Genomic DNA, 14,700 nt, shown 5'->3' with positions numbered 1-14,700 from the left:
GCCAGTCTATTCTAGCCAATTCCCGTCTCATACCATCGAAGTTACCTTTCCTTAAGTTCAGGACCCTAGTCTCTGAATTAACTGCGTCACTCTCCATCTTAATAAAGAATTCTACCATATTATGGTCACTCTTCCCCAAGGGGCCTCACAACAAAATTGCTAATTAGTCCTTTCTCATTACACATCTAGTGTAGGATGGCCAGCCCTCTAGTTGGCTCCTCGACATATTGATCTAGAAAACCATCCCTAATACACTCCAGGAAATCCTCCTCCACCGCATTGCTACCAGTTTGGTTAGCCCAATCAATATGTAGACTAAAGTCGCCCATGATAACTGCTGTACCTTTATTGCACGCATCCCTAATTTCTTGTTTGATGCTGTCCCCAACCTCACTACTACTGTTTAGTTGTCTGTACACAATTCCCACTAGTGTTTTCTGCCCTTTGGTATTCCGTAGCTCCACCCATATCGATTCCACATCATCTAAGCTAATGTCCTTCCTTACTATTGCATTAATTTCCTCTTTAACCAGCAGCATCACCCCACCTCCTTTTCCTTTCTGTCTATCCTTGCTAAATGTTGAATACCCCTGGATGTTGAGTATCCAGCCTTGGTCACCCTGGAGCTATGGCTCCGTGATGCCAATGACATCATATCCATTAACTGCTATCTGCACAGTTAATTCGTCCACCTTATTGCAAATACTCCTCGCATTGAGGCACAGAGCCTTCAGGCTTGTCTTTTTAACACCCTTTGCTCCTTTAGAATTTTGCTGTAATGTGGCCCTTTTTGCCTTGGGTTTCTCTGCCCTCCTCTTGCTATCTTTTGCTTCTGCCCCCATTCTACTTTCCTCGGTCTCCCTGCATTGGTTCCCATCCCCCTGCCATATTAATTTAACCCCTCCCCAACAGCAAGAGAAAACACTCTTCCTAGGACATTGGTTCCGGTCCTGCCCAGGTGCAGACCGTCCGGTTTGTACTGGCTCCACCTCCCCCAGAACCGGTTCCAATGTCCCAGGAATTTGAATCCCTCCCTTCTGCACCACTCCTCAAGCCACGTATTCATCTGAGCTATCCTTCGATTCCTACTCTGACTAGCACGTGGCACTGGTAGCAATCCTTAGATTACTATTTTTGAGGTCCTACTTTTTAAATTTAGCTCCTAGCTCCCTACATTCATCTTGTAGGACATCATCCCGTTTACCTATACATCATTGGTACCTATATGCACCACGACAACTGGCTTTTTACCCTCCCCCTTCAAAATGTCCTGCACCTGCTCAGAGACATCCTTGACCCTTGCACCAGGGAGGCAACATTCCATTCTGGAGTCTCATTTGTGGCCGCAAAAACGTCTATCCATTCCCCTTACAATAGCATCCCCCATCTCTATAGTTCTCCCACTTTTTTGCTGTCCTACTGTGCAGCAGAGCCACCCACGGTACAATGAACTTGGCTGCTGCTGCTCTCCCCTGATGAGTCATCCCCCTCAACAGTACCCAAAGCAGTGTATCTGTTTTGCAGGGGGGATGGCCACAGGGACCCCTGCACTACCTTCCTTCCACTGCTCTTCCTGTTGGTCACCCATCCCCTATCTGGCTGTGTAACCTTTACCTGCAGCAAGACCAACTCACTAAACGTGCTATTCACATCATCCTCAGCATCGCGGATGCTCCAGAGTAAATCCAACCGCAGCTCCAGTGCCACAATGCGGTCCGTCATGTGTTGCCGGTGGATGCACTTCCCGCACATGTAGTCGTCAGGGACACTGGTAGGGTCCCTCACTTCCCACATAGTACAGGAGGATCATAACATGTGTCCGAGCTCTCCTGCCATGACTTAACCCTTAGATTAACTTAATTTGGCAACAATAATGCTGAAGGTTATTTACTGATAAAAGAAAAAAGAAAAACTACTCACCAATCACTTACCCCCTTGGCTGTGACGACACCTTTTGATTTCTTTCTACTTCTTTGTTTACCTTCTACCCTTGTTGCTGCACCAGCTGGCCTCTCCAATGACGCTCCCCGACTCCCTCCTCCGATTGCCTCTCGACGCTGCCGCTGAGCCTTTATAGGCCTCTCCGATGACGCTCCCCGACTCCCTCTTCCTCCGACTGGTTCTGATAAAGGGTCTTTAACTGTAAAGTTAACCTCTGTACAGATGCTGACTGACCTGCTGTGTATTTCCAGCATTTGCAGATTTTACATTAGTTTTATAACTCCTTGGTTTGGTGGCAAGCAGCTGGTGAAGAGGCCCCCCCAAAAAAAAGTGAATGAATCTTCAGTTGTGGATCTGGAAAAACATTCTTCCTGACTCTAAGTTGCCTTTTCTAGCAAAAGCAATGGACATCAAATGGCATGATATCAAATCAGTGGAATGCATGAAATAGCAAGAGCAGAGATCACAGAAGCATAAACTATCACATAGGTATACGAGCAAAGAGTGTATCTGAGGAAGGGTGAAATTTCAACTGGATTCCACAGAGAATGAGTCGATGTTGGAGTCAGGTGTTAAAAGAAATATGGTTGTGAAAATGGATTTTGCAAACACACCGTGGAGGTGATTATACTGTGAGGAACTGAATTCATTTTACTGGAGGTTCACTGACCAACAATGTCAGTGACCCTGGAGTTTGGAATTCCCAAATGAATACAAGCAGGTTAAAATTGCACTGTGCAATATTAGTAACAATATGATAGTTATATTGCATTACACAACTTCAAATCTTAAAGCCAAGTAGCACTGACATTTTACCCATCACCAATTCACAGAGTCACTCTGATCCCCCTTCACATCCACCCATTGAGTTCACAGCCAATCTCACCCCCCCCCCCCCCTCCCCTCCCCTCCCCTCCCTTGAGTTTGTGCACCTTCTTTCCCACTCACTCAGCTCATGGAGACAAACTTATTAATTTGCCCACCTAGTTCTTGCAGGCACAATTTATTCCCTTACTTCCACACAGACATCTATTCACAGAGGCACACTTATTCCCCCGTCCCCTGTTCACGGAGGCACTTTTTTTTTTCTACCCAATTTGTTACTCAGCATTATTCCCAAATCTTTCACTTGGGAATCCAACTGTGCACAGTGGGTGCACACGCCTGGACTCGCAAAACTATTGCATGATCACTACCAGTGCGTGCAGTATAGTTGGGTCCCTGAGAAAAGTGACAAGAATGACGCTGAGTGATGAACTGGTGAGCGTAGGCCAAAGGTTTCACAGAAAAATTTAATGGTTTTGTAGTCCATCATTGGATTAGCCCAGGAACATAATTATCCCAGGCTGTTAATATGGACCAAAGAAATTCCGTGGCACAATGTGCATTCGCACTGACTTTTCGAATCATTAGTATCCAGAGGAACAAAACATGCCCTATAAAAAAATGAAATGAAAGAAATTGTGATGAGGAGTACATTCTTGGAGAAGTGACAGCAAATCAGATAGTGTGGATAGAAAGAAAAACAATGAATTTTGGAAACCTGAAATAAAAACAAGAAGTATTGGAAATGCACATCGGAATCAGCATCTGAAAGAAAGATATTGGGCCGGATTTTACAGCAAAAATAATGGTGAGGCTAACAACACTCACCGTTATTAATGTGCAAATAAGACAGCAACTTCCAGCAATCGCACATGCGCAGTTACATGTGTAAATCAAGGAGTTGCTGTCCGAGTTACTCTGTTCCTCCAGAAGCTGCGCGATAACAGTATCTTGCCGAGAGACTGGCCATTGTTGGAACCCATGTTGTTTAGCCCTGTGCAAGGGGCTGCGCGGGCCGTTCAAAATACCACGCATATGCATTTTCTACATTAAATGCCGGTAAGTCGACTGTACAGGTTCCGTGGAGCAGTGTGCGGCTGCGCACCGTACAGGGAACACTGCATGGAACGGCGTGAAGTTGCTGTACTTACCTGATATATAGGCAATAAGCTCACAAGAGGCGGCTAGGGCTGGTCCATTCCAGTGTGAGTACACATTTAACGGCGTGATAAGTCTTACTATTAAAAATAACCTCACTGACACTGAAAATGATTGTTGGAGCTATAAAAATACACAAAAATTAATTAAAACGTTAAAAAAAATTCAGTCTTTTTTCTTTCTCTCTTAATCCAATCTTTCACTCGCTTTCTGTACCTAATTTTACATTGAATTAATTATTGTAACTGACTGCGCTGCTTATGATTCGTCAATCTGATTGGTTAAGAACATGCAGAGTTAGTTATTTGTCCAGTTCATACAAGTCTCGGATGCTCTGTAGCGGGTGCTGCTCATTTTTAGTAGTTGGCTGACAGGAATTTCCAGTGCAAAAGCTCAAAAAAGTTTCTGGACAAGTGTAATGAGCATTTTACATTTCACAAAACTGGCCTAATGCTTTTGGTAGATATTTGACAGCTTATGTCGACTAGTGTTTCTTTGACTCAGTAGCTGCTGCTTTTTTAAAGGCTTTGTGATGTGTTTCAGGGGACAAATAATTGTGGTGTGGCACTGTGTAAAAAAAAAAATCTGAGTTGGACTAAATACTACCTGCGGCCTCTTTCTATTAGAGCCGTGTCCACCTGAACGAGGCGGCTATAGGTTGGTGCGGACTGACCGCCCAGTTGGTGCGGAGTGTGCGACGCTCGCGACATTGCCCCAGGTATTTTTTCCGGTGGTGTACGTCACCGCCCTGCTCCCCTCACCTCCGTCTCGCTCCTGCGAATGCGTCGGTAACGATGTAATCAGAGCGCGCACTGCCTGGGCCCCGCCCCGGAAACCAAATTGCCCTGAAATCAGCTTCCGGCCGCTTGTCGGGGGCCAACAACAGGTTTTTGGGTGGGTGCACACTATGGTGATGAAGACCGTCAGCGGCATTTAAAGGCGCGCTGCGGCTCCCACCATTGTTGTCGGCCATATTTTTTTTTAAAAAGAGGCTTACAAGTATTGAAAGTTACGTTAGTGAGAACGGATTTGTAAATTAGTGGGCCTGCCTCTTCATCATCAGCAAGAGAGAATGCTGCTTGAGGAGGTTGTGCTTGAACAAGTTTAAAAAAATGGGCTCAGTGCTGTTAGCGGAACGCCTCCTCCACATTGTGCGCGGCCGGGAGGCACGTAGAAGGTGGTGGCGCCGGCTACAACGGATGGCGAGGCAGCGGCCAAGGGACCCAGCTGACATGTAGAAGGCCATGGAGATGGCGTCAGACCACAAAATGGAGAGGTGCACCAGGAAGGACCTCAAGAATGGCATGCCACCAGGAGGGTGGTCAGGGACATGTACTCACTTTCACCATTCGAGTGATGTCATTAAACCTTTTGCAGCATTGGGTGGTGGTGTGGTCGCGAACTGAGGTCTCCGACACCTACCTCTCTCCAGGCATTCACGAACACCTTCCACTGGATCTTCCTGAGTCCAGAAAGAGTACATGCCTCCTTCCCTCCACAGCTTGGACGAGGATTTCAATATCTGTATCGGAGAAGCAGCTTGCCCTCCTTGAAGCTCTTGGATTAGCCATTCACGTCAGAAGCACCAAAGACAAATTCCCAATGCTCAGGACCTAGCTATAAAACCTGCCCTTGGAGCAGCTGCCTCGTCATCACTCAATGGGAATCAGCTGAATTTCTCGAGGTAATCGGTCAGTCCACCCCCACACCGCTACAAAGAGTCCATTCCCGTTCATTTTTCTTGGTCAAAGCCCTAAATTTAGCTCTAATGTCTGCCCCCTCCATTGGGGCACTATCTCATGCAAAAAATTGATAGGTGCTGCCCATTTCAGGTGGAGTGTCTTGCATTGAAATTTGAAAATACTCACACAATCCTTCTGATGCTCTATTTTTGATAGTCAATTATGATATTGGAAACTCAACTGGTCACACTCTGGAAATCCATGATCGTACCACCACATCAAGATTACATTGTATCTTTTCACAAGACAACTTCCAATTATAGGTACAGAAATCTACTTGTTCTCACATGGGCAGTGTAAATTCCTTACTCTACAGTATGAAACCACATGAGGCACATTCTGGGGGCAAGGTCACTCTGTGACCTTAACTCTTTATTCACAGGACTCCAAAGACGATGACCCTGTGTGGGACCTCCCTTTTTATACCTGTGTGCTCAGGTAAGGAGTGTCTCCCAAAAGTTCATCCCTTGTGGTCAAGGTGTGCATCTAGCTTGAGTGTATACAGTAACACAGTGGTGTTACATTGTGATTACATACATGACATCACCTCCCCCCAAAGTCTTATTGGGATCATAGGTTTAATCTTTCAGGTGGTCTACGCTCCCTCGTGGAACACCGCAGTTGGGGCTCTGGTTGTTGGACACTGACGTGAGTGTCTGTCACCTGTGATGATTCCGGCCTGTCCGGGCTGACCGCAGGGACTGTGCATTCTTCTGATTGCTCTTGTTGCTCGTTCACTGGCGGTGTTGTGAGCTCCATCTCATGGTCTTCTTCAGGTTCCTCCGTGTCGATGCTGAACCTTTTTTTTTACTTGGTCCAGATGCTTACAGCATATCTGACCGTTGTTGAGTTTTACCACAATGACCCTTTTCCCCTCTTTGTCAATTACAGTGCCCTCAAGCCATTTGGGCCCCATGGCGTGATTGAGGACGAATACAGGATCATTTATTTCAATACATCTCCCCCTAGAATTACGGTCTTGGTACTCATTTTGTGACTTGCGCTTGCCCTCAACTATGTTGGTCAGGACTGGGTGAATGAGGGACAACCGAGTTTTGAGTGTCCGTTTCATTAGTAGCTCTGCGGGCGGGACCCCCGTGAGCGAGTGCGGTCGGGATCTAAAGGCCAGCAGGAGACGTGACAGGCGGCATTGTAGGGAGGATCCTTGAATCCTGAGCATACCTTGCTTAATGATTTGGATCGCACGTTCCGCCTGGCCATTGGAGGCCGGCTTGAACGGCGCAGTCCTGACGTGGTTAATGCCATTGCCCGACATAAACTCTCGGAATTCGTAGCTTGTGAAACATGGGCCATTATCACTAACCAGGATGTACGGCAAGCCATGGGTTGCAAAGATCACACGTAGGCTTTCCACGGTGGTGGATGACATGCATGAATGCAGAATGATGCACTCGATCCATTTCTAGTATGCATCTTCCACAATAAGGAACATCTTTCCCATGAATGGGCCCACATAGTCAACATGAATGCGTGACCATGGCCTAGTGGGCCAGGGCCACGGGCTGAGCAGGGCCTCCCTGGGGGCATTACCCATCTGAGCACACGTCGTGCACCTGCGAACACAGTGTTCCAGGTCTGAATCAATTCCAGGCCACCAAACGTGTGACCGGGCAATGGCCTTCATCAGCACAATGCCTGAGTGCTCGCTGTGGAGTTCCCTGATGAATGCCTCCCTGCCCTTCTGGGGCATAACTACCCGGCTGCCCCATAGTAGGCAGTCGGCTTGGATGGAGAGCTCATCCATCTGTCTGTGGAACGGTCTGACCTCCTCAGGGCATGCTCCATGTGCGGGCGCCCAATCCCCAGTCAGGACACATTTTTAAATCAGGAATAGGAGAAGATCTCTGTCCAGATTTTGATCTGGCGGGCTGTGATGGGGGAGCCTGCGCTGTCAAAGGCATCGACAGCCATGACCATCTCGGCGCTTTGCTCCGCTGCCCCCTCAGTGGTGGCCAGTGGAAGCCTGCTGAGCGCATCAGCGCAATTTTCAGTGCGGGCCTGTGCCGGATGGAGTAGTCATAAGCAGCCAGCGTGAGAGCCCATCGCTGTATGCGAGCTGATGCGTTGGCATTGATAGCCTTGCTGTCTCACAACAGGGATGTTAATGGCTTGTGGTCCGTCTCTAATTCAAACTTCCTACCAAAGAGGTACTGATGCATTTTTTTTACACCATAGACACATGCAAGCGCATCCTTCTCAACAATCCCATATCCCCGTTCTGCTTGAGAGAGCGACCTAGAGGCATAAGCCACAGGTTGTAGTTGACCCTCAGCATTGCCCTGCTGCAACACGCACCCAACCCCATAGGACGATGCATCACATGTCAGAACCAATTTTTTACAGGGGTCGTACAGGGTCAACAACTTGTTTGAACAAAGTAGGTTTCACGCCCGATCAAAAGCCCGTTCCCGACATTCCCCCCACAACCAATTGCAACCCTTATGCAGGAGCACGTGTAGCGGCTCCAACAATGTGCTCAAGTTCGGCAGAAAGTTCCCGAAATAGTTCAACTGTCCCAAGAATGAACGCAACTCCGATGTGTTGCAGGGCCTGGGTGCTCATCGAATCGCCTCTGTTTTGGATTTGGTGGGCCGAATCCCATCTGCAGCAAACCTCCTGCCCAGAAACTCAACCTCAGGAGCTAAGAACATACAGTTAGACTTCTTGAGTCGCAGGCCTACCCAGTCCAGTCGGCGTAGCACCTCCTCCAGGTTGTGGAGGTGTTCCTCGGTGTCTCGACCCATGATGAGGATGTCGTCCTGGAATACGATCGTTCCAGGAATGGATTTAAGCAGGCTTTCCATGTTTCGTTAAAAAATCGCGGCCGCTGATCGAATGCCAAACGGGCACCTGTTATAAATGAACAGTCCCTTGTGCGTGGTGATGGTGGTCAGTAGTTTAGATTCGTCGGCCAGTTCCTGGGTCATATTGACTGAAGTGAGGTCCAACTTGTTGAACAGCTTGCCACCTGCCAGTGTGGCGAAGAGGTCCTCCGCTCTCGGGAGCGAGTATTGATCTTGTAGGGACACCCGATTGATGGTGGCCTTGTAGTCGCCACAGATCCTGACAGAGCCATCCGCTTTTAGAACGAGAACGATGGGGCTCGCCCAGTCGCTGAATTCAACAGGCGAGATGATGCCCTCTCTGAACAGCCGGTCCAATTCGCTCTCGATCTTTTCCCGCATCACATACGGCACCGCTGTGGCTTTGTGGTGCACTGGCCTGGCGTCCAGGGTGATGTGTATCACTACCTTAGTGCCTTTGAAAGTCCCGACGTCAGTTGGAATAGTGAATCGAATTGTTTTCGGACTTGTGAGCACGAACTTCGCTCCACAGATAACATTGCGTGAACAATCCCCCATTTCCAGTTCATCTCGGCTAACTAGCTCCTCCCCAACAGTGCGGGACCATTGCCTGGGACAATCCAGAGTGGCAGCCGATTCACTAAACCATTGTGTGTGACAGCCAACATTGCACTGCCTAGCACCAGAATGATTTCTTTAGTATAAGTCCCTAATTGTATCTCAATATGTGCTAATTTGGGTCGACTGGCTTTAAGTCGCCATAACTTCTCAAATTGCTGAACGTCCATGAGTGACTGGCTCGCCATAGTGTCCAGCTCCATGCATACTGGGATACCGTTTAATAAAACCCATCATCATCATTGGTGGCGTTTTGGTGTATGAACTGTGAATATTCGCCACATGGACCCGCTGAACCTCGGCGTCCATCGATTTGCCTCAAAAGTCATCCTGCCTCAAAGAACCCTCTTCTGGTCCATCCGCCTCATATATTAGTCTAGTTGCAGACTTCCTACACATTCGAGCTAAGTGGCCACTGAGATTGCAGTTCCTGCAGACAAACTGTTGAAATCTGCAAGATCTAGCTGAGTGTTTTCCTCCACACCTCCAGCATGAGTTAAAGTTTCCATTGTTGGGAACAAAAGGACTATGGCCAGGCATTCCGCGCTGACTGTCCCTTTGACTGCTCTTAAGTACCCTATTAGTGGGTGTCAATGGCCCCATCCCGGGCCGCATTGTCCACTGTGATGGCGTGAGTGTCCGTTCAGCCTGCCATTGTCTCTGTTGAAGTCCTACTCTGGGGTCTATTGCTGCCTGGGGAGTGTTGGACTGCCCCTGCCTGCCTGCGGGGCTCTGAGTTGCATTGATGATGTTGACTCCTTGATCCATCGCCGCGTTAGAGGCAGAATTGCGCGCGTATATTATTTTCGTCTCTTCCTCCCCCGCCATGAAAATTTGAGCTATCAACGCCGCCGCTTCCAAGGTCAAGTCCTTGGTCTCAATTAATTTGCGGAAAATTCCCGCATGACCGATGCCCTCGATAAAGAAGTCCTTTAGCATCTCCCCCCTGCAGGCATCTGTGAGCTTACAGAGGCTGGCCAAACACCAGAGATCCGCTACGAAGTCCGGTATGCTCTGTCCTTCATGGCTTCGGTGGGTGTAGAATCTGTGTCGGGCCATATGTATGCTACTCGCCGGTTTGAGGTGCTCCCCGATCAATTTGCTAAGTTCTTAAAAGGTTTTGTCTGCCGGCTTTTCGGGTGCTAGTAAGTCCTTCATGAGCGCGTAAGTCTTTGGTCCGCAGCTGGTCAAAAGATGAGCCCTTCGCTTGTCGGCTGCTGCATCCCCCGGCCATTCTTTTGTAACGAAGCTTTGCTGAAGCCTCTCGACAAAATCGTCCCAGTCATCCCCAACACAGTACCGTTCCTCTGTGCTACCGGTGGCCATTCTCGTGGGTCGTGAATTCCCGTTTCTCATCGCCAATGTTGTGGTGTATGTAGCACACAAATCACTGACTCCACACGGTCTGGTGTTAATCTAACTGCTGTGACCTTCGTCCTTTATTGAACAGCTCCAGAGTGACTCTCAGGTGTGGTTGTCAGCCTTTTATACTGCCTCTTGCAGGTACTTTCAGGTCTCCCACCACAGCTCTCTCTGTGGTGTACCAATGTGCTTATTATACATTTAAGGTACCAGGACGATACACACATCAATACATAACAAATGTAAAGTCATTACTCTACAGTGTGAAACCACACGAGGCACATTCTGGGGACAAGGTCACTCTGTGACCTTAACTCTTTATTCACAGGACTCCAAAGACGATGATCCTGCGTGGGACCTCCCTTTTTATACCTGTGTGATCAGGTAAGGAGTGTCTTCCACAAGTTCACCCCTTGTGGTCAAGGTGTGTATCTAGGTTGAGTGTATACAGTAATACAATGGTGTTACATTGTGGTTACATACATGACAGGCAGCTGTAGGCTGCAAACACTATAATCCCCCACAAATGACAAAGTAAAGCGGTAATTATAGTTCTAGTTCATTAAATATAGTAATGTCAATGTTTAAACTCTGCTATTCATTTCAAATACCTATATGGAAACTACAATTACCTTTCCTTAGATGCCAACAACTAATGAAAGGAGAAATTCTAATTAGTAGCATACATATGAGAAACAATAAAAACTTATTAATAGTGAAGCGATGCCAGACACTCTGATTTCAAGCAGATAATCAAAATATGTCATTGTATTTCAAACCGAATATTGCACATTGGCCACCGTTGGTGCACTCAATTCCTAATCTTCTCTGATACTATGCAAGCCAATAAACAGAAATTTTGTTCATGCCACCATAGTTGCAGAAGACTTTGAGGCATGCTTCTGGAAACAACTTTGCCATGGTTAGACACTATTAAATGCAATTTCAAGTTGCAATAAAAGTGTCACTGTAGAGAATTCAAATCCAGATTCCTTGGGACAACTGGCTTTGAATTAAGACAACCTGACATTCCAGGACAACTGCAACTGTCCCCAACCTCACCAAGAAGGAGGGTACCTCAGTTGAAGAATGGACAGCTTGCACAAACTAAAAATGTGTGCTGGTAAGTTCAAATTAATATTAAGTCATCGTTGTCAATCAACTAGTGCCCTGCAGTGCCCATGGTTGCAAAAGACTTCAAGTAAAGTGGTAGACACCATGTTGTTGTTCTTCATGGTCACCCCAGGTGATTGGAACATGGGAAACTAGTCAGAGAGACCCACCCCGGTGATCTTTCAGACCCGTGGATCATCAATTTCGCCAGAAGTAGACTCATCAAAAGCTGTTTCACAATTGCTCACCCTGTATATTGGGTGACCAATGATAAGCAATGTAGGGGAGAGGTGCAACTAAAAACTAAGGAGAAATCTCTTCAGATGGTGCAATAGGTGCTGCAGCTCTGGCACTGTACATATATATGGAAAATTGTTTCGTCCTGACTGCAGAATTGATTTCATTAAGTGGCAATGCTACATATAATTTTGTGTGTCATTTAGAGATGATCCCTTAACAATCGATACCTGACTGTGTATTAAACTACCCCATTACTTCCTATAATGGGTGGTGCATTACATCGAATTGTTGTTCTCCCTTTTCAGATTCCATTGTAATCGCCTTCTGGGTTGGTCTCGCTGTCTTTATGATATTTCTCTTCATAATTCTTATGTTGATGTCACGTTCCGGCTCTACACCAGCACAGTAAGTGGATTTAATCACCTTTTCATTCAATGAGCTAAGCTTTACTATTTTTAGTTACAGTGATTATTTGATTCATACCACATATCATTGCACTTTTTCATTTGTGCAATGTCACATTTCTAGAATCTCCTGAGTCAACTCCCATTTTATTAAGGCGTATGTTTGTCTTGTCAATTGTATGCAGCAGTTGAGTGGGATAACATTAGATTGAATTTTTCAAAATGACATCTAACTTTATTGCTGTTAAACAGTGGCAGAAAACATCTCCCTAAATAATTTAATTTATTACAGCTCATCATTGGTAAATCTGGAGAGTATTTTTGCATTAGGTTCTCCAGATGGTATGGTATATTAATTTAGCCTTTACGGTATACCACTCTAGTGGGGTCTAGGCAGTGGCTTCAATGCAGTGCTCTCAGTCACAGTGACATCAGCAGAGGTTTGAAAGATTCCATCCATCATCTCAACTGAAGCAAGATTTTAATGCAGATAAATGTAACGGTCAACTTGAAACATAAGCATGCAGTGAAAAGACCTTCAACCAACTGCCGCTCCTCCTCTCCTGAAACATTGATTCCTTGCTGGAATGTGATCGCATATGTACCAACTGCTCTCCAGTACCTCATCTCAGTGGCCATTGCTCATGTACGAACCTACTAGTCGACTGTCACTATTCTTTCATGAGTGGTGTCAGCAATCAACCTCCTTTCTTCGCTGGTTCACAACAACACATTTCGAGTAAGCACGAGACTTCAGAGTTGAGTATACGGAACAGATACACAGCAAAAGTTGATCGGTCTTTAAAGAAAAAGATTAGTGAAGACGAACGTAGGTCCCTTGCAGTCAGAATCAGGTGAATTCATAATGGGGAACAAGGAAATGGCAGACCAATTCAACGAGAAGGAAGACACGAATAACCTCCTAAAAATACTAGGGGACCGAGGGTCTAGCAAGAAGGAGGAACTGAGGGAAATCCTTATTAGTCAGGAAGTGATGTTAGGGAAATTGATGGGATTGAAGGCCGATAGATCCCCAGGGCCTGATAGTCTGCATCCCAGAGTACTTAAAGAAGTGGCCCGAGAAATAGTGGATGCATTGGTGGTCATTTTCTAACATTCTATTGACGCTGGATCAGTTCCTATGGGTTGGAGGCTAGCTAATGCAACACCACTTTTTAAAAAAGGAGGGAAAGAGAAAACGGAATTATAGATCGGCTAGCCTGACATCGGTAGTGGGGAAAATGCTGTAATCAATTATTAAAGATGTAATAGCAGCACATTTGGAAAGCAGTGACAGGATCGGTCCAAGTCAGCATGGATTTATGAAAGAGAAATCATGCTTGACAAATCTTCCACAGCTTTTTGAGGATGTAACTAATAGAGTGGATAAGGGAGAACCAGCGGATGTGGTGTATTTGGACTTTCAAAAGGCTTTTGGCAAGGTCCCACACAAGATTAGTGTGCAAAATTAAGGCACATGGTATTGGGTGTAATGTACTGACGTGGATAGAGAACTGGTTGGCAGACAGGAAGCAAAGAGTGGCAATAAACGGGTCCTTTTCAGAATGGCAGGCAGTGACTAGTGGAGTGCCACAGGGTTCAGTGCTGGGACCCCAGCTATTTACAATATACATTAATGATTTAGACGAGGAATTGAATGTAATATCTCCAAGTTTGCAGAGACACTAAACTGGGTGGCACTGTGAGCTGCGAGGTGGATGCTAGGAGGCTGCAGGGTCCACAGGTTAACAACTCTCTGAGTGAAGAAGTTTCTCCTCATCTCGGTCCTAAATGGCTTACCCCTTATCCTTAGCATATGACCCCTGGTTCTGGACTCCCCCAACATCGGGAACATTCTTCCTGCATCTAACCTGTCCAGTCCCATCAGAATTTTATCTGTTTCTATGAGATCCCCTCTCATTCTTCTAAACTTCAGTGGATACAGGCCCAGTCGATCCACACTCTCCTCATATGTCAGTCCTGCCATCCCGGGAATCAGTCTGGTGAACCCTCGTTGCACTCCCTCAATAGCAAGAATGTCCTTCCTCAGATTAGGAGACCAAAACTGAACACAATATTCCAGGTGAGGCCTCACAAGGGCCCTGTATAGCTGCAGCAAGACCTCCCTGCTCCTATACTCAAATTCCCAAGCTATGAAGGCCAACATGCTATTTGCCTTCTTCACCTGCATGCCAACCTTCAATGATTGATGTACCATGACACCCAGATCTCGTTGCACCTCCCCTTTTCCTAATCTGCCGCCATTCAGATAATATTCTGCCTTCGTGTTTTTGCCACCAAAGTGGATAACCTCAAATTTATCCACATTATACTGCATCTGCCATGCATTTGCCCACTCACTTAACCTGTCCAAGTCACCCTGCAGCCTCTTAGCATCCTCCTCACAGTTCACACCGCCACCCAGCTTAGTGTCTCAGCAAACTTGGAGATATCACCCTCAATTCCTTCATT

General features: G+C 46.6%; 1 protein-coding gene across 7 annotated transcripts in view; it reads left to right on the top strand.

Moving 5' to 3' along the window:
• The window catches only part of mrap (melanocortin 2 receptor accessory protein), a 161,997-nt gene that overhangs the window by 114,695 nt on the left and 32,602 nt on the right, over positions 1–14,700 (top strand). For 4 of the 7 annotated variants that reach the window (XR_011595836.1, XR_011595832.1, XM_070893741.1 and 1 more), the window contains exon 2: positions 12,130–12,229. Coding sequence is in view for 2 of the 7 variants with exons in the window: in XM_070893741.1 (XP_070749842.1) it covers positions 12,130–12,229 (100 nt within the window). In the remaining 5 variants the exon portion in view is untranslated. Of the gene's footprint in view, positions 1–3,710; positions 3,826–3,872; positions 3,972–4,781; positions 5,609–12,129; positions 12,230–14,700 lie in introns of those variants that run through there. The other 3 variants (XR_011595833.1, XR_011595835.1, XR_011595834.1) reach the window with 3 other exon arrangements.

This window comes from Pristiophorus japonicus, chromosome 11 (genome assembly GCF_044704955.1).
Source record: "Pristiophorus japonicus isolate sPriJap1 chromosome 11, sPriJap1.hap1, whole genome shotgun sequence".
Taxonomy (NCBI): Eukaryota; Metazoa; Chordata; class Chondrichthyes; family Pristiophoridae; genus Pristiophorus; species Pristiophorus japonicus.
This window is presented reverse-complemented; position numbering and strand designations above follow the sequence as displayed.